The sequence below is a fragment of the Astyanax mexicanus genome, chromosome 2, assembly GCF_023375975.1.
Source record: "Astyanax mexicanus isolate ESR-SI-001 chromosome 2, AstMex3_surface, whole genome shotgun sequence".
NCBI classification, from domain to species: Eukaryota; Metazoa; Chordata; class Actinopteri; order Characiformes; family Acestrorhamphidae; genus Astyanax; species Astyanax mexicanus.
Genome location: NC_064409.1, coordinates 5,470,848 through 5,491,362, shown reverse-complemented (window position 1 = coordinate 5,491,362; position 20,515 = coordinate 5,470,848). Strand labels below are relative to the sequence as shown.

Here is a 20,515-nt window from a genome sequence, read left to right as displayed (position 1 = left end):
ATAAAGAAACTTTTCAATGATATTCTGTTTTTTTTAGATGCATTTGAGATGTATTTATCTGAATGAGGCCAGACAGAAGTAATCAGCATTTTTTTTTCTCTATCACTGGAGTTTTAGCTTCAACTATAACTAAATTCGCTCAGATTATTACCCAAACATTAAAAATATATATTTTAAAACCAACCAACCACCTTTTTCTCAGTCAATAAAAGGAAACATTAAGAATAATAAAGCAAATTTCCATACATTTTTCCAAGTCGTTTTGGGTATTTTTCTTTTTCCAAATTTCCATTTTTTTTATTTTATGACTTTTACAGTTTTTCCATGACCATACAAACCCTGCACCCAGTATCGTGCTGTTCCAACACATGGGGGCGCTAGTATCCACATGCACCTGAATGCTTTCTTGACTTATGCTTTCATCACTTATATCAGGTTGGTGTACCTTCAACACCCTCCTCAGCACACCCAACATACTCGCACTTATAAAGCCAAACATGATTTATTTAAAGGACTTTCGTTTATTAAGTTTACAAATACGGTAACAAATCTTGTTTTAATTGGAGCGCAAAGCGCAGTTTTATACCAAGCTTGAACATCCTATACTTAGTGCAAAACATACAGTTAAATGCTGCCAAAGATTCCCTACATGTTTTTTGATGGGTTTTCATTTTATTCAACTTTTTTTAAATTATTTTATTTGAACGTTTTGTACAATGTTAAATAGTATACGGAAAAAAAAACACTGAATTGAAAGTCACTAGATGACCTAGAGACACAACATGGCAAAAAAACAAAACAAAAAAAACAAACAGAAATTCAGATAGTAGTACAAAACAAAAATAACTTAATGACAGGTCAGTAGCATTAAGTAAACATATTGTTCTGTTGTATTTCTTTCCGCAGGAGATCAGATGGAAAATAAACCACATAACTGTTTCGTTCAGATTTATGCATGTGTGTGTCTGTGTGTGTGTGTGTGTGTGTGTGTGTCTGTGTGTGTTAAAAGTACTCTGTGGCAATATAACTTGAGACCTAAGTAGCATGCAAGGTCTTCTTCTGCAGAAAGACGAGCATGTTCACTATCTGAATTGTGTGGTCAGGTGGTGCATTGAATGGCATTTCCACATATCGGCACTTTTGCTACTATAAGCGTCTTTAATAGGAAGGCGAAAGGAGTAAACAGATGATGAAGAACTTATGATGATGAGGAGGAGGAGGAGGATGATATTAACAACAATAACGAACAATAATAAACAAAATAAAACAACACTGAACAACAGTAGAAGTATCTAAGTGTCTCCATTCCAAAAAAAAAAAAACAAAGGTGGTGCTGGAGAGTATTTGTGATGCATTTGCACTGAATTCAGTAACTTTTCTAACTCCCTACTGTTTGTTTGAGTAAACCAGGGACAAGGTCTCGAACAATCTCGAAACCATTAAACCCCTTTTATCAAATATTTATATATATGTATATATTTATATTCATTTAAATGTATATATGTTATATTTTATATGTATATGCTATAGATATAGCATGTTCTCTGCACTGCAGCTACTAAATCACTCCCTGTGGTAAACAACAAAAAGCTCGGTTTTACGGAATGAGAGCAAACGGACAAATTATTAGACGACTCTTAATCTGAAACGGGAGGAGAATGGCACTCGTTCGTCTGGGATGTACGTTTTTAGAATGGAAATCTTGAGAACTAAGAAGGAGGTGTTTTAAAGGAGAACTCCGGTGTAAAATGGACTTTTGTTTTAGTAAAACGTGTTAAAAAAAAAAAATAATAATAAGTACTTACCTTTGTTAAATATCCCACATTCACTCTCCTACAGCTTCCTGAGATTCAGTAATTTTGTGTGTTTTTTGCCTAGAACTCTGTACAACTGCAGTATTGGGGCATATTTTGCTTCTAATAAATCACTTTGTATTCTTTTTACACTTTTTACGTTATTGTTATCGAGGCTCAAAGTAGCTCCAGACCTCCTTGGTAGAATCCAGAGCTGAATCTGAATCTGCAGGCTATGCAGAGTCTATGTCTATGTATATATGTCTATGTCATTATCAGTACAGTGATGGCGGCGCCGAGAGCTACAAAGAAGCGCTATGGGATGTAAAGCGCAGTGTTTAAGAAGCTTCTTGTGCACTTTTTAAGCTATTAATGCCTTGTTTTAAATGTTTGGGCTTTCCCGATTCTACCAATGAGGTGTGGAGCTACTTTGAGCTGGGTAACGATGTAAAAAGTGATTTATCTGGGCAAAATATGCCCCAAAGAGGCCGTTGCCATTGCTGGTCAAAAAACACACAAAATGACTGGATCTCTGAAAGCTGCAGGAGAACAGAGGTGTGCTATATTTAACAAAAGGTAAGTATTTTCTTTTTTATCATGTTTTACTACACCCAAAGTCTGGCAATTTTACACCGAAGTTCTCCTTTAAGGTTTGTTAAGGTTTGATCTTGAGCTGATTAACAGAACTACGTAACTGAAACCGATTTCATTTCTCTAGTTTACCTAGTTCACAGGTTTAAAGCACTGAGCACACGGCGAATGAAACGGTATCTAAAAAAAAAAACTGTTATTATTGAACACTGAAAGTATGATATAGCCACCCACAGACAGTAAACAGTTGATAATCTATTCTGTAGAGAACTGGCGTAACGTGGACTTGTTTCTTGTACCAGACGTCGTTGCTTCGTTTGCTTAAACGGCGCTAAGTGCTAAGTAAAAAGGCTTGTAATCTAGCAGTCCTTATCAGCGCTAGGATCAGTAGTTAGGATGACCGGTGTGACTCCGTTAGTTTTTCACTGCTCTACGGTTTGAACTTTGAACTTTGAAGACGCTGACCTTTTCTTTGCCACACTGACCTTTCTATCTGCTCTGGATTTATATATATATGCTTCTTCTGATTCATCATAATCATCATTATCACAGGATCCTCTGCTCTACATGATGTATCTGACTGGTTGGTACTTGGCGACACGTCCAGCGGAGCACACAAGACATGAAGACACTGATAAAGCAGGTCTACTGCTGAGAGTCTAATACAGTAGTTTTCCAGGACTCACTCAGACTAACCTACATGCACATATTTATTATTATTATTATTATTTTTTTTTTAATCTTTACAGAGAATACAAAAAACTAAAACTAAAATAAAAAAAGAAATGTGGAGATTTACCAACTCCTTACTCCCTACGCTTTCTGTACATAGTGAGTGGCATCATGTTGTGCATCGTGAATGCTACTTTAAAAAAAAAAAAAATAGAGCTACTGATCTGCATGAAACGACGTAAAAATGCAACAAAAAAAAAGAAGAAAAAAAAAGAAAAAGGCAGTTATCTGTACAGCTAAATGAGAACTGGAAAAAGGGATGCAGGATGCAAGGTAAATAAAGAAAATGAAGAAAATAAAGAAAGAAAGAGGAAAGAGAAGCAAAAGGATGAGCCTGTAGAAGATCTGAAAAGACCTGGAGACCTTTTAAAACCACCAATGGTGAGTCCGTCTTGTGTTGGTCTAATGAAGAGCCTTCTTAAGAGGATACCTGCCCTAATCACGCCCTGATCATACAATGGACCACTAACTAACTGACTCACGGTCTTACTTACTTACCTTCTTTTGCACTGTTTTATCAATGGTGTCGCTCTACTGCAGTCTACTGGCCTCACTGGTTCAACGGTTCAGCACTCATTCATACACTACACCACATACACACACACACACTTAGGAGAAACAGAGCAAACCTTAACCCAAACCCAAACCCTGCACTGCACGTACCTTAAATAACTCGCCACTAAAGCCAGTTACAACCAGTGGGGCTTGCTTTCCTGGTTTGCTCTTTCCAAAAAAATCAGCTGGTTAACCATTTTTCTTTTACGTCACTTTTTCAGAACAGACAACCTGCTGTCTCACACACTTACAGCTTTCTTTCACTTTTCTCATCCTCGCAGCTCCATCTGACTGAGAACTTCTGAGAAGATCTACTGCTGGCTGAATGACCTCCTCTCATGAAACCAAGGGGCACTGTGGTTTTTCAACATCTAGATCAAGATCGAGATTGAATTATGATCTAATCTAAGCCAAATAGAGAGGAAAGCCTTGGTTATAGGCATGCCTATCAACTTGTTTTAACGTTTTAATACAGTCACCTTCAAACACAACCTTAACTCACTAATCCACGGTTATAACAACGGTTATAACCAGCTACGCTCGCTTATCTCCAGCTTTATCCACTGTCTGTTACCATCCCTGGACCAAGCCAATCCTGTAAAGTATGACTGCTGACCTAGAACTAATTTAGAACGCAGTCAGTCTGAGAAAACTAAACTGGCAAACATGGGGAAGGTAGCACTGCAGAATTTCTACATTTCGACTAATCTGACCTCAACGATTTTGCGATTTTGGTGCCAAAGCTGATTTCCTCGGCAGTTATGCTATGCTATGCTAACAGCCAACAGCTTAGGTTTGTGCACCTCATGTACAAAGCGTTTAAGCTCTTCCCTTAAAAGTTGCGCAACCCAATCAATTCAGCCTCCAACAACAGCTTCCAATATAAACAGCACGGAAACTACAATCTCCTCTCCTCTGCTTTTCCTCACAGTATCCTGTAACCAGTTTTGTCAACAGTTTAGTCAGTAATCCAACCAGGCAACAGACTTCAGGCATCCCTGCAGCCTCAACAACCAATCGCAAGGTCAAAAAAAAAGGAGGAAAGAAAGAATAAAATAGAATAGAATAAACAGAAAAAAATGAGCAAAAAAAATAAAAAAGAATGAATGCAAGGCACTAGAAACTCCAGCATGCTTTCTGGGCACTGGGTACTGGGTACAGGTGGGTAGGGGATGTTTAAGGGAGGAAAAAAAAAAAACAGACCGGTTATTCAAGTATGTTAATTGAAACCATTTTACATTCACATTTATCTAATACAAAGAAAGTACAAAGGGAAAAAAAAACAAACAAAAAAAAGTTTAAAGTGTCTCCAATAAGTTCTGTATAGAAGGTAATAGCTAGCCTTTCTTCTTCACCTTTACACTATAATATAGAGCAAGAACCCTCCGATTTCCACCCTTTTTCTGCCTTTGTTTTAAACTAATGTTGTCCAACAACATTTATAATAATAATAATAATAATCACAGTGTTTCAACATCAAAAACTGATGGGTAAATACAGGTCCGTACAGGACGCACTTACTTCTCTCATTTTCTCTTTTAAACAAACAACCTGTCCTAAGAGAGCCCTAATAACCTGGTCATGCCTGTTATTTATATATATATATATATATATATATATATATATATATATATATATATATATATATATATATATATATATATATAAAAGCTGTTTACATTAGTGATAGTAGATTGAAAGCTTCACAGGTCATGAGGCTGTATGTAGACAGATGTGAAGAAGAGTCTGACTGGCACCCCCGATTTAATCCAACCTCCCCCGTCAATACCGATTGAGAATACTACATAAAAACGTACAGGTAAACAGGAGTCAGAGACTTACAGAACATCCCAGAAAATCCCAGAACGTCCAGAACATCGTCTCGCTTAGCTTTTAAATTAACAGTAGCAAGACTGGGACTCATCTAACTCATCTGCCAGAATCGACATCGCAAAAATATTCACGCTTCAACCTATTCCTCCTACAGCCCTGATTTATAAAAACATACTCCAGGATTGATGATCATAAATTTCAGGGCCTTTATATTTTTTTAATAACATAGAGACAGGCAGGCGAATACAGTATGACAGCATGACGCCGCACCACAATGCAAGCTGGGATCTGACGCAGCTTTTTTTGGTTGGACATCTATCTGCACACGTGGAAATCCTTACTAAAACGTAACCAAATCTTTAAAATCATAACCTAATGAATAAAAAAGAGAAGCTGTACATGGATATTTTTTTAAGGTTTCTCTATTGTGAAGGCCACTTTCTGTTTTTCATTTTAAAACGGGCTTTGTCTTTCTATTACTAGAATTATTGCATTACTACATGGCATTAGAGGAGATACTGGGGTGGCAGCAGGGTTGCAATGGAGAGATGAATAGGGCATGTCCTCTCTCTCTCTCTCTCTATCGCTCTCTCCTTCTTCTCTCATCTTTTCTCATCTTTGACCAATAGTACTCACTCTCTAGTCTTTAGAGACAGACCTAAGCTGATTTAACAGCAGAAAAGCTTAAAGCTTGTAAATCAATCAGAGTCAATCAGAGAGGATGAATCCAGGGACTAGTTCTTAAAAATCTACACAGTTCAACCCAACACAGTTCAACACCCTAATTTGCCCTTCTACTCTCTACTCTGGAGCAAACACTTCTGCAAAGGCTGGTCTGCAAAGGAAGCCATCACTACACGCAGTAAAGAGATTTGGAAAAAGTGAAAAGAAAAAAAATATATATCACAACCCTCTTTGGCCACTTAACATTGCACTCATTGTGTTCTCGTGTTCACCGTTGTGTTTTCTTTCTTTCGTTTCCTTTTTTTTTCCCCTCTTTCTCTCTCTTTCTTTCTTTTCCTCCTCACGTTGTGCTGTGCGTTTGCCCCGCAGCATGTCCACGAGAGTGCAGGAGTGACGAGAACGAGAGACGAGACGTCCCCAGGCTGTGGGAGAGTATGGGATTGGATTGAGAGGTGTGATATTGTGTGTATGTGTTGCACAAACCCTGGCCTCTCTCTCCACACACACACACACTACTCCCCCTGCTGGACTCTCCTCTCTTTCTTTCCTGCCTCTCTACATCTACATCAGTCTCCTCCCAATTTTAAAAAATACTTTTGAAGGCAAACAGGCCAGAGGGCTCTCCCGCTAGCCCCCCTTTGGACAAGTCAAGAGTCTGCAAAGCTGCGATGCAACCCAATTCATGTACCCAAGTCCACGCAGACAGACAGACAGACAGAAAGACAGAAAGACACCACCACCGGTCCATGTTTCTCTGCCCCCACTGTTTTTCACTCTCTTCTCTTCTCTTCTTTTCTAGGCACCAGCCCTATGTGGTCCTCAGGTTGGGGCCTCCTGGATTGCTGACTGACTTTTGCAAAGTGCTAATGTGAAAGGCCTGCAGGGCGCCAGGGGCCTGGGAGAACTGGCCCAGGGGTTGGGAGCTGGCCAGCAGGCCCGCCGCCTGGGTGTGCGCGGCCGAGCCGCCGGCCCACGGGCCGCTGTAAGGTGCAGAGGGATAGCCGTACTGTGGTGTAGGGCAGAGGGAGCCCTTACGGGCCCCCATAGAGGTAGCAGGAGGGTTGGGCATGGGCGTGGTGTGGCCACTCAGAGATGAAGCAATGTTGGGGCACAACTGACCCGGAGCGGAGTACTTGCGTCCCATGTTGGCAGGAGGAATCGACTGAGGAGACAAAAAAAAAAAAAAAAAAAAATCACAAACTGTACGATTTTTAATGTTCTTTTTTGTTCTCCTCCAGCATACCTGATAGACCTAATCAACAAATTATCAAGCTTTTGAAGTAAAACTTGATTTAACTGCATAAATGAAGTAAAAGAGCCAAATTACATACACAGAAATATTGTACAACACAGATTAAGGCTCAATCCCATTTTTCTTTGGTTTACCTAGCCCTTGTTTTCGAGTGCAAACTTTTTACATAGAACAGAGTTACAAGAGGAAGGGTTGGTCATCAAGCTGAACTGCTTGAATTTTTGCAGCAGAAGTAAAAGCATAAAGTTAACCAAAAGCAGTGTGTAAGACTGGTGGAGGAGAACATGATGCCAAGATGCATGAAAACTGTGATTAAAAACCAGGATTATTTCACCAAATATTGATTTCTGTACTTTGCATTATTTGAGGTCTGAAAGCTCTGCAGCTTTTGTGTTTTTTCAGCCATTTCTCATTTTCTGCAAATATTTTTTTTCTTTTCCTATTCCACCTTAAATGCTACAGCATCTGCCATCTGTTGCACCATTTAAGGTGGAATGGGAAAGTTAGCTTGGCAGTTAGCTTACTAAGACAGACTACTACTAGCATTTTGCTTGTGCTTGTTATAAAGAAAGTGTCTATAAAACACTTAAACTACTTTGAAAAAAACTTATTTGTGGGTTTCTTTGGTTGCTTGTGCCAGTGCCATCTTGCCAGTGATTCTCATAGCCCTCTGTTTTGAGTGTGCTTCTAAAAAAACTCTGTTTAAGCTTAAATGTAGCCCTCTCACCATAACCCACCCCTTCAGTCTAACAAGAATTGGGACACCCTACCCCTAGACAAGCGGGTTTCAAGAGGGTCAGGGCTAAACGGGTGAGCCAAGGAGTGAATTGGGATTGGGCCTCCTCCACCTACAGTAGTAAGCAAAGCTTGATGTTGTGAAACTAAGGACAAGGTCTTACATCATAGCTGTGGCCCTGAGAAGGGGCCTGTGATTGGTGCTTTGAGCCCCTCTTGCCCTGGGACAGGTTCATGGCGTCCCTGGCCCAGTTGTCCACCAGTTTGTGCAGGTCGTCGGTGAACGTGCCCTTGCGGCTCTGGGGCACAGTGGTGGGCGGCTGAGTTTGATTCTGCCCGGGCCCACCCACTGTGTTGGTACTGCTCGTCCCTGTAAAAAAAAAAAAAAAAAAAAGGGGGAAAAAAAGGAAGAAAAGAAGAAGAAAAAATAAAGTTATTTATTAAAATTCCACTGCAAACATTCAGAAAAAATAACACAATCTATCCACAAAGATCTATCCACATGTCAATGTGTTCATGTATATTTGCATATACATAGTCAGTTTGTATGTGTATGGCAATTGTCATGGCAGTGAGAGACCCTATATAGAGCACCTGGGCGTCCGCTCTGAGGCTAAAGGGGCATTTTTATCTCTCTGACTCCAGCCTGAAAAACAGGGCATGGTGAAAGAGTTAGGACACCACTCACTGTCTGGGTTCACAATCAAGCTCTGTTAGGCTTCCAGCTCACGTTTTCCATGGCAGGGTGGTCGCAGTGAGCTTCAGCAGTATTTTAAGGACATTAGAGGGAGCCAAAGAGCAACAGATGGGATGGAATTGATCTCTGAGCTTCACTGCATTAACCGTAGATGAGCTAGGATGACTCAAATTCAAAAGGGAGGGTGCCATTAATGTGGAGGCTTCTTTTGTTTCAGCAAACAAGGTTTTCCTCCGACAAGTCTGTTTAATCACAAGCATTTAAGAAAGCAAGAAAGGTACTTTAAGAAATTACCTCTTGAGCAGAGTTTAAGAGCTGAATGTATTAAAGTGTAGATGGATACAATGTTTAAAAACAACATGGCAGAAAAAAGGAAATTTGTGTTTGGTAGATTTGATATTTCTTTATTGGCAATAAATCTCATATAGTTGGAAAGACCCACATCCACATTATTAACAAGCTGAGTATGTGCATGGTTCTACACTAACTTTTTTTTATTAGGTGCACAAGCACAAATGTTAGGTGCACCCAAATTTTCAACCGCATTGCCTTTAACACCACAGTTTTACAGGTTTACTTTTTTAATGCTGTCAATCTAGGCAATATTGACTTGTAAAACAATCTGGTCAGCATAAAGTTCTTTATTTGAAGCACAATTCTAGAAGAAAGGTAATATACAGAAAACGTGACCTTAAATTTAAGCTTAAATCTCTCAAGATTAAATAAAAATAAAAACGAACATCTAATAGCTCTATCTAATATCTTATGGATTATCCTCCATAACCAAAGACCAATTTTATATATTTTGATGCACCTTTATTCACTTAAATGACAAAGAATTTGTAGGAAAAAGTCACACATGCCTGTGGTTACTCAAATACATCTTAAAGAGTAACTACACTCCAAGACATTTTTACATTAATAGCTGAAATGTGTTGCACTGTAGTAAGAATCTAAACCAGCCCTGCTTAAAACGTTTAATTTATTTTGACCAGAAGTGTACTTAATAAAGTCAAAATAAAATAGATTTTCTTTATTGTTCTTGGTTTACACGTGTAGGTGTACAAGCAGATCTGATGACTTTTATTATGACACGTAGCGAATAGAGGATTAGCTGCAATGGCTAACGGCTATCTGTATTTCCGAGCTGAATTAATCACTGTTTTTAAATAACAGATTGATTTCTTAGTGCTGGTTAAAGTAAGTAGGATCTGTTGTTTGATATTTGATGTGGATTATGTGTTTATCTGTAGTTTACTTGACTTAGTTATCTTTTATCTTCACAACACCAAATTGCAGCTGACGACTCAATGCTAGCTAGGCTAACAGACTGCAGATTTTACTGAAGATGGCTAACGGCTAACTAGCGATGCTAACTGTATTTCCAAGCGACATTAATCACTGTTTTTTGATAACAGATGGGTGTGTTTGTGCTGGTTAGTGTTTGTAGATACTGTGGATTTATAGAATATGCAGATTATGACTATAGTTTACTCCAGTCTGTAGTTATAATACCTTTACAACAACGTAATGCTGCTGTCGCTCCAGTGCTAGCTAGGCTAACAGACTGCTGGTGTGAATGGGGATGGCTAATGGCTAACTAGCCATGCTAACTGTATTTCCGAGCTAAATTAATCAGTGTTTTCCTAATTAATTGAGTTGAAAACAGCCTCAGTCAGATTGTGAGTGATGTTGAAGTACAGTATAATTATATCACAGTGGGGTTCTGCCTTTCACTCTCTCTGACTGGTTTAGACAGGGATATGAGCCTTGAAAACAATAAAGTTCGCACTATTGAGAAACTAGGTTGCACTCTAGAGCTCTGATGTGGGCTTTGTCCATGAAAAATTTGCCAAATATTCACAGCTAATGTAAATTACAACAAAGAAATAATCTACTAAACACAATTCCTTACTTCCTGTGCTAGGATAAAGTCCATAAAATGGCTCTAAGATTTGTATTATTGCACTCACACTCCTAAACTCATATCTTTGTATGAAGAAGAGGCAATGCTTGTGAATTTAGTGTATTTTTTTTTGTTACATCATTAATCTTTAGAAGGAGTACCTTTAAAAGGAGGCTCCTTTAGACATGTCTGAGGATAACTATTAATTTAAACATGCAAGTCGACTGCCCGGATTAACTGTTCATGTTTATGATTGCATGAGGAGCCAATGTATTTGTGGAATATGGAAGAAGGGGAGGATGCGGAAGACTGAAGCTGAAAACAACAAAATGAAAGCCACTGGATTTTCAAAACACTGAACAAAACAGGTTGCATAGTTTCATAGATAAAAAAAAAAAATCACAGTTTATCATTAAATCATTTAATCATTTAAAATAAGAATGTGCACCAATGGCTCAGTTGTAAAAAGCCTCTGTGGCAGTAGAGCAGTAGCAGTAGAGTGCAGAGACATAAAAGCGCATACACAGCACCAAGCCTGAAGAAGAAGCACCAGTGGAATTCTGGGGGATGGAGTCCAGAGCAAAGCCATGCTTAGAGGGAATGCGGGAGGAAAGCTGGAAAGCTGAACGCACGCATTTGAAGCTCGACTTTAGCATTTTACTGGATGACGTCCATTCATTCGCTTCGCATTCACTTTCTTTTCACACTGCGCCGACGTTCCGACGTCTGGCCTTTGCACTTTACACGGGAACAACTGTTGTGAACGGTGAACATGGTGATTTGAGGGGTTTAATGGAAAGCACTTACCCAAATGTTAGTTGCTTGATTTAATGCTAGACTTGGTTGAAAGATTAAGCACAGAGCAACATGCCAGGAATCGTTAGATCAATTAAGATCATTATAGCTGTAATGAATGAGAGTTTACCGGAGGATGACAAATATATACGACAGATATACCTTTCATAAATGCTGGATGTCTAAGAAAATTCCCTCAAGTTTAGCCAAGACAAAACTGACGTTATTATCTTGGGAAATCCTGACTCAGTATGCATTATAATCAATGATCTACTGCAGGGGTCGGCAATAGTAGCCCCTGAAACATGAACATATCTGGCCTGTGAGATTGTTTGAACGATAATGAAAGAAATTCACTAGTCGGGGAAGCGGTAGTGTATTGGACTGCAACCCTGACAAAACTTTTTATAAAGGAATTATATTTTATATCTAACTTAAAGCTTAATCTATTCTCCCAGGCATTTAACTCCTGAGCGGATTAGGCTGTTAGTTGTGTTCTGTTTTTAGTTTTGCCTTGGTTTACTTTTTCAGATTTCTTTCACATGATTGTTTCAAGACTTTTAAGTCTAGCTTTTTGTGTTATTTTAAATTAGGTTTGTCTTATATCGGGGTCGGCAAAAGGCAGCCCGCGGGCCAGATGTGGTCCGCAAGCATGAAACATCTGGCCTGTGAGATATAATGATGTTTTTTCTTAAATAAATTAATCAAATGTTTTTTTGCTGAGCTTTTGTTTACATTCCTCCCCGGTCTCTCTGTCGCACACAATTTAAGTTTTCACCCATTCACCCATTGATTCTATTGTACAGCACTTTTTTGAGCACTTGTCTTTTAAAAATGATATATAAATAAAGGTGGCTTGACTTGACATCAAGTTTGTGTCTTATGGATGGTAATAACATAAATGTTGTTTAGTTGGAGAGAGATGGTGGAGTCAGGGGCAAAGTTTGCTATTGGCTAGGGTGTAATAGGATGAGGGTTCAGTAGTGCATCAGCCACACGACTCTGGCAAACAATGCTATGAACGGAGTGGCCTTGATAGCCTTCAAGTGATTCAAGAGGGGGGCAAAAGAAAAGAAAAGATGAAAACAAAAACTCAAACTCTGATCCAAATTTCTGGTGGGAAATCGTTATCAACTCACCCAAACAGTCCATCAAGGACAACATGTCTCACAACATACACTGCCTGGTCAAAAAAAAAAGGTCACACACTCGTAATATTTGATTGGTCCACCTTTAGCTTTGATTGCAGCACACATTGTTTCAAAAAGCTTCTGCAACGTCACAAGATTTACTGTATTTCAATCCAGTGTTTCTGGATTAATTTTTCACCAAGATCTTGCAGCAGCATTGATGATGGTAGAGTCTGACCACTGCACAAAGCAGCTCTTCTCCATCCAGCACATCCCAAAGATTCTCAATGAGGTTAAGGTCTGGACTCTGTGGTGAACTCTCTCTCAATCTCAATCCATGTGTGAAAATGATGATCTCATGCTCCCTGAACCCTGAACTCTTTCACAATTCCAGACCCATGAATCCTGACATTTTCTTATTTTGGAATATCAAAAAAATCCATTGATGGAATAACCTGGTCTATAATATTCAGTATATTCAGGTAGTCAGCTGATCTCATTCTTTCAGCACATACTGTTGCTGAACCTAAACCTGCAGACCAACTGCAGCATCAACCAACCCCACATCATTTACTTACTTAAATCCAGGTGGACTCTTTTTTTTTTTTTTTTTTTGACCAGGCAGTGTATTAATATTATTATCAATATTATGAATGTTTTTTGAGTAAAGGTCGGTTCAACTTGAGAACACTCTTCCTGCACATGAATGGGTCATCAGGACAGAGAAATGCTCAAGTCAGCCTGAAAGCTTAGCAGGACCCGGCGGTTCGAGCTTTAACAGGCCACAACGTGCACCAACGTTCACACTCACACTCTTGCACACACACTCATTCATTCATTCATTCATTCATTCACTTATTCATACATACATTCATTCACTCACTCACTTACACATACACATATAGAGCAAGAGAAGACGAGAATTATGGGAAGTGCGGGAGTGAAGGAAGAGAAGGAGGAGTAGGAATAGGAACAGTAGGAGAGGAGAAGAAAGGAGGAGGAGGAGGAGGAGAAGGAGGAGTTGGGGATTGAAAAAAGAGAGATAATTACTACAGAGTTGGTTGCAGGGGCACACTTTTTTCACCATCTTCCCTGAAGCATGGAGAGAAGCATGAGATTGAAGAGAGTCAGTGTTAAAGTCACTAAACCGCCAACACAGTACATAACAGGGAGCGCATCATTACATGCCACCCTAGAGCTAAAAACTATAAACTAAAAACTCCAGAAGTCCAGACTGCTGCTATAGCTCCACTGTGCTTTAAAAAGGAATAGTACAGGGTTTATACACTTTTCAACCAATTTTAATGACATTGCAGCCAATTTTAATAACCATATGATCTTTAAAACATCAAATACATTGGAACAAACATAAAACTAAAAATTAATCTCAAAACTGGTTGTAGTAGGCCTATGTAGTAGGCCTCACCTAAAATCAATTGAAACAAATTGAAATGTCTTGTTTTACTACTATTACTATAAATTTAGACATGCTAGACAACATTAAATCAGCATTTTTCTCTCACTGTTTGAATTTATAGTTAGAGTTGAAGCTGAAATTCTGAGCTAGCTAATGTGAAGAGATATGACAGATTTACCCAAAAATTAACTTCTTTTTTTTAACCAAAACAGACAGAAAACAGAAATATATATTTTTTCAAATTTCCATGACGTTTCCAAAACTTTCTGGGTATTTTTATTTTTCCAAAACGGATTCATGCCTGGAAAATGCTAATTTCAAACTATTTTCATGACTTTCCCAGGTTTTTCATGACCGTACAAACCCCGGGAGTAAAAACGCAAGGTGAAAAATCAAGGACAGAGGGGCTAAGCTGCAGCTGAACGTCCTCTCATCTCCTAAAACACTAAAAATAAACGTACACATTTCATAAGGAAGACAAGCCAGTGAGAAAAGGTACACAGAATGTGGTTCAATCCTTTTTCTTTGCTTCAGTCCTTCCTGCTTCTGTGTGATTGGTATAGTGTGTATAGTGTGTAAAGTGTGTATAGTGTGTATAGTGTAGTGGGCAACAACACAATGCTCTCTTTATGTGCCAGACTGAGGTGCAGTTTTCAATTTAACCAACTTAAAAGCACACTATGCAACATTTTTGGTTAATTATAGCATTTTATACTGTTTTAGATTATTAAATGGGTCGTCACTTACTCTCCTAACACCTCTAACTAACTAACTACTTCTAACTTCATTTCCTTCTTCCCCTCCTTTCTTCCTCTATCCCACTATTTCCATTTGACTTCCTTTGGGCTCTGCCTAATAATCTTTTTGCCTTGAACTTAAGTGTCTAGCATTAGCCGCTAACCGCGCTAAGCGCTTGCTTTTTGGCCGTTCAGAGGTGAGTGTTATTGGCCTGTACTCTGCTGCTAACCCTGGCTGACACTGCTGGAGCAGCATTAGCATTAGCCACTAACCACAGCGCTAGCACTTTTGCGTAAATCAGAAACCAGTAGCTGAAAGATCAAGACGTGTTTGATGACTCTAGAATGGTTAGATTTGTTTTATGATTGTATATTACTTTAAACCATGAACTGCACAAACAAAAATTCGTTGCATACACTAGTCTGCTGTACTAAAAAAACATATCGCAAGGCTAGCGAGAGGAACTTTTAACAACAGTGAATATTTATTCCTGGCCTGTAGGGGGAGCCTTGTAAGAAAACCTAGTGTGCCTTTAATATTTGCTCTACCACGCTATACCAATATGAGTGAACTGGTAAAATTCTCAACACTACATTTGCCTGCCTCTGGAAAATGATTACAATCAACAATTTTAACAGAAAAAACAGAGAACCTCCTGGAATCTCCTGTTTTATTAATTTTATAATAAGCACCAAATAGAGCTACTGAACTAAGAGCTACTAAACTAAGCTACTAAACACAATGTGATGATGGCAAAATGTCAAATCATCATCAATATTATGAAAAAATGATAAGATCAATGAAAGGCAAAAAGTCATTCAGACTCACTCAGAAAGATTTTTTGTGTTTGATGTGTGAAGAGATGTTCCTGAAGGATTTTTTAACATAGAGCATTAATGTTAAATGTTGCAGGGCAGGGGTCTCCAATCTGATCTGCAAAAGGCTGCTGTAGTTGCATATTTGCATATTTTCTTATTGTAATTTAATCAATTTCTAAAAGACTATAGATGCATTCCTATCAGTTACTACACATTAATAATCCTATCAAGCACAAATCCTCAAATCTGGACCTTAAATCCACATATTGTCCAGGATAAAAGGATAAAAGTCAAATTTAATGCTTTTTAAGACCTCAATAAATATAATTCAAGGCCCAAAAATATAGTCATAACATCTTAAATAGAAAATAGTTCATTGTATTGAAACTAAAACTTAACGTTTGCCATTTATCATCAATTTTCTTTACCAATTTTGTTCCATTGTGATGTTGAACAAGGTGCATGTTAGCAAGATCACCGCGGATGTCAGCTAGCTCTCTGCTAATCCAGGTTTTCTTCCCGGTAATGTAGCTAACTTGCCGCTAACATTAGTTTGCTAGCTAGCTTGCCGCTAATAGTAAATCCGCTAACCTTAGATCCCTTCAGTTATAGTTAGCTAGCTCTCCGCTAATGTTAGCTAGCTCTATGCTAACCTTAGTTCTCTCCCCAGTAAAGTTAGCTAGCTTACCATAGATGTTAGCTAGCTCCATGCTAACCTTAGTTCTCTCAACAGTAACGTTAGCTAGCTCACCGCTAATGTTAGCAAGCTCTTTGTTAACCTTAGTTCTCTCCCCAGTAACGTTAGCTAGCTCACCACTAATGTTAGATAGCTCTATGCTAACCTTAGTTCTCTCCCCAGTAAAGTTAGCTAGCTCACCATAGATGTTAGCTAGCTCTATGCTAACCTTAGTTCTCTCCCCAGTAATGTTAGCCAGCTGACCGCTAATTTTAGCTAGCTCTATGCTAACCTTAGTTCTCTCCCCAGTAATGTTCGCTAGCTCTACACTAACCTTAGTTCTCTCCCCAGTAATGTTAGCTAGCTCTCCGCTAATGTTAGCTAGCTCTACGCTAACCTGAGTTCTCTCCCCAGTAATGTTAGCTAGCTCTACGTTAATCTTAGTTCTCTCCCCAGTTACGTTAGCTAGCTCGCAGCTAATTTTAGTATGTGCTTTTTGGCTGGCATGAAATGCTTTATCTAAAAAATGTATACTTACAGCAAATTTACAGTTAATTTAAGACCTTAATTATCAAGAATGTAAGACTTTTTAAGTCTGTTTTAAAAATAGCCTCGTTACTCGTATTTCATTTTAGCTTGTTTTTCATTCTGGCTTCTCCTCGATTAATAAAACCCCAGTCCAAATAAATCTCTTCATCCAGATAGAGTGAATCTAATTAGATGTAGAGAAGTGTACTTAAAGAGTTGATACTTCAACTTCTACAGATGTATTTTAAACTCTAGCATCTATAATTCTACCTACAGAGTAATAAATGGAAACACTATTGACAACTTTCAGCCAGACAAGCCTTTTGATGAAAAGACGAGTGACCCCTGTTTTAATACATGTTAAAAGCTGTAGAGTTAAATAACTGTAATGCAGTAATGAATGTAGTGTGGCTGTAGTGTTTGAATGAGGTTCCCTGCACTGAAAGATGGTCGAGGGGGTAAATAAATATAATGGGTTTGGTGTTGGATTTAGGGGGCAGCCATTTTCGGAGCAGCAGTGGAAGGGAGTGTAGGGACATGTGTAGGGAAGATGCAGGGATGGAAAGGGCCAAAACTAGGTGAAGCAGTTTTTTTTTTGGAACATAAGCATGGAGATGCCGTGTTTAAAACAGTTTAGCTGTAAACTATATATATATATATATATATATATATATATCTCCATGATAAAGTAATCTAAAAACACATAGCAGGGAAAATAAATATAGTATTTACTATAGTAATCTTTTTTTAGATACTGGAGGTCAAAAAGCATGAGTACTATTATATACAGCTCTGGAAAAAATTAAGAAAGCACTTTAGTTTCTGAATCAGTTTCTCTGATTTTGCTATTTATAGATATATGAGTAAAATGAACATTTTTGTTTTATTCTATAAACTACGGACAATATTTCTTCTAAATTACAAATAAAATATTGTCATTTAGTGCATTTATTTGCTAAAATAATGAAAAAGATGCAGAGCTTTCAGACCTCAAATGATGCATAGACGTTTTAAGAGTTCAGAAATCAATATTTGGTGGAATAACCCTGGTTCTTAATCACAGTTTTCAAGCATCTTGGCATCATGTTCTCCTCCATCAGTCTTACGCACTGCTTTTGGATAACTTTAAGCAGTTCAGCTTGGTTTGATGGCTTGATTTCAAAGAAACATCACATTTTTAAGTGGTCTCTTATTTTTTTTCCAGAGCTGTATTATTTGTTATGTTTTTGTTAATCAGAATGAGCATTAAATCTGAACGTGACGCTGATTTTAGTCATGGATTTTGGAGATCACTCGGAGATCACTTTTGGAGATCACCTTGCGCCAGTCAGAATGGCTCCCAAACACAAGATCAGATCACAACCAGTCAGAGTATAGGAATAAGACAAAAGGAAAAGCGTTACACACAAAGAGCCAAGCAGGGCGTACTCAGAAAACGGGTCCTTCTGCCACCTGGTTTGAAGGTCACTCTCTCCGACCCACAGCTGAACTTTACACAGCCTGTGGCACAAAAAGAGAGGGAAGAGAGAAAAAGAGGTGTAGAGACAGAGAGGTGCAGAAGAGAAGTAGGGAGAAACAGAGGGAGACGTACACAAATACACAGTAAGAATGGAAACAGAGGTCAGTACGCCATGAGAGAAAGAACTCCAGAGAAAGAACGAAAGATAGAGATAGAGAGAGAAAGAGTGAGAAAAAGAGAGATAAAGATAGATAAAGAGAGATAGTGGAGGTTGTGGCATAAAAGAGAGGTGAGCATAGAGCTGTACTGCACAGTAGAGCGGAGGCAAGCGACATCACCTCCTGCAGAGAGTGGCATCTGCACTGCAGCTACGCCCACATCACGACGACATGCACTGATGAGTTTTAGAAAAGAGCAACAGGCTCACGCTAAACACAGAGCAGAGCTTTACAGAGCAGCCCTGTGCCAACTTTACCAAACTTTACCAAATATCAGACTGCAGGCAAATGTTACAGGCTTGCTATGCATTCATTTATGCGTCTCATTTATTACGCAGTTATAGGTGTACAGCTGGCAAAACGGACCAAAAACCCCTGAATATCAAAATATCAGGCAGGAATCAGTACATATACACACATGCTGTAAATATATTTTTCAGTTAACCTCCTCGGACCCGGCGTCCACATATGTGGACATCACATTTTGGGTTGTCTAGACCAAAACACTAAATTTTACTTTACAAGGACCTGCCGTCCACATGTGTGGACATCACATTTTGGGTTGTCTAGACCAAAACACTAAATTTTACTTTACAAGGACCTGCCGTCCACATGTGTGGACATCACATTTTGGGTTGTCTAGACCACAAACACTAAATTTTGCTTTACAAGGACCTGCCGTCCACATGTGTGGACATCACATTTTGGGTTGTCTAGACCACAACACTAAATTTTACTTTACAAGGGCCTGGTGTCCTCTTATGACAGGGTTCTTGCAGCATTTTAAAACTCAACTTTTGCTTTACAAGGACCTGGCATCCACATGTGTGGATATCACATTTTGGGTTGCTAGACCACAACACTACATTTTTACCTTACAAGGACCTGGCGTCCACATGTGTGGACATCACATTTGAGGTTGTCTAGACCACAGCACAAAATTTTGCTTTCTTTATTATATAATCATTAATAATTTTGTTTCATTGTGATGCTGATAACCCTGGTATGTTAGCTAGCTTGTCGCTAAGCTCAGTTTTCTCTCTGGTAAAGTTAGCTAGTTCGCTGCTAAAGTTCGCTAGCTCTCAGCTAACCTTATTTCTCTCCCCGGTAATGTTACCTTACTCAGCGCTAATGTTAGTATGTGGCATTAAAGACACCATCTAAAAAACATAATACCTACAGCATTTTTACAATTTACAGTAAATTGAAGAAAATTTAAGGCCTTAATTATCCACATTTTAATGTAAGATATTTTAAGACATTAATATAATTTTAAGAACCCACAGGAACCCTGTATAAGGCCAGTATACTGTCACCAAATATATGTTTTGCTCATCATTTTTAATTGCGACTTCATTGTATTTTGTTCTATCGAAATATAAAACTAACGTCCTCATATGTGGAAATAATTTTTTCTCAGAAACATCATCATGTAAAAAGATTTTTTTTTTAATCATCACTAATCAGGTGCCAATTAGCCCAAATAGCAAAGAGAAATAAAAAAATGCATGGCATGCAAGAGATCAGAAGGTCTTAGGAGGTTAAAAGATCAATAAATGTGGTAAATAAATGTGGTTATATACTGATATGTCTCTGTCCTCCGGGAAAACCTTGTCACGCTACTATATAAGAAAGGTGGGGTTACCTTGCGTGGCTATACACAGGCTGGGGGCAGACAGCGTGGCGTCGCTGGTGAAGGCGGAGTACATGTTCTCACTGGAGGGTGAAGGTTTATAAGGTTGGAGAAGGGGGCTGCTCCCAATATCGACCAAACCTCCAGGGGTCAGGAAGGTCTGCTGTTGTGGGAACACTGTGGGTGCGCTCTGCGCTGATAAAGTGCTGCTCGCTGAAACACAAACAAACATAAATCAATAATTAGTTGAGAAAAAATATTATTATTTGCTGGTGAAGAATACGGAAGTAATAAAGCTTATTTAAAAAAAAACGATGCAGCGCTT

At 38.7% G+C, this 20,515-nt stretch overlaps 1 protein-coding gene across 7 annotated transcripts in view; it reads right to left on the bottom strand.

Moving 5' to 3' along the window:
• Positions 1-501: 501 nt before the first annotated feature.
• The window catches only part of wnk1b (WNK lysine deficient protein kinase 1b), a 153,613-nt gene continuing 133,599 nt past the window's right edge, over positions 502-20,515 (bottom strand). For 6 of the 7 annotated variants that reach the window (XM_049475036.1, XM_049475038.1, XM_049475039.1 and 3 more), the window contains 5 exons: positions 20,203-20,403; positions 18,288-18,380; positions 13,754-13,795; positions 8,340-8,545; positions 502-7,350 (listed from right to left, as the gene is read on the bottom strand). In XM_049475036.1, the coding sequence (XP_049330993.1) occupies positions 6,997-7,350; positions 8,340-8,545; positions 13,754-13,795; positions 18,288-18,380; positions 20,203-20,403 (896 nt within the window). In that variant the 3' untranslated portion in view covers positions 502-6,996. The remainder of the gene's footprint in view (positions 7,351-8,339; positions 8,546-13,753; positions 13,796-18,287; positions 18,381-20,202; positions 20,404-20,515) is intronic. The other variant, XM_049475037.1, reaches the window with a different exon arrangement.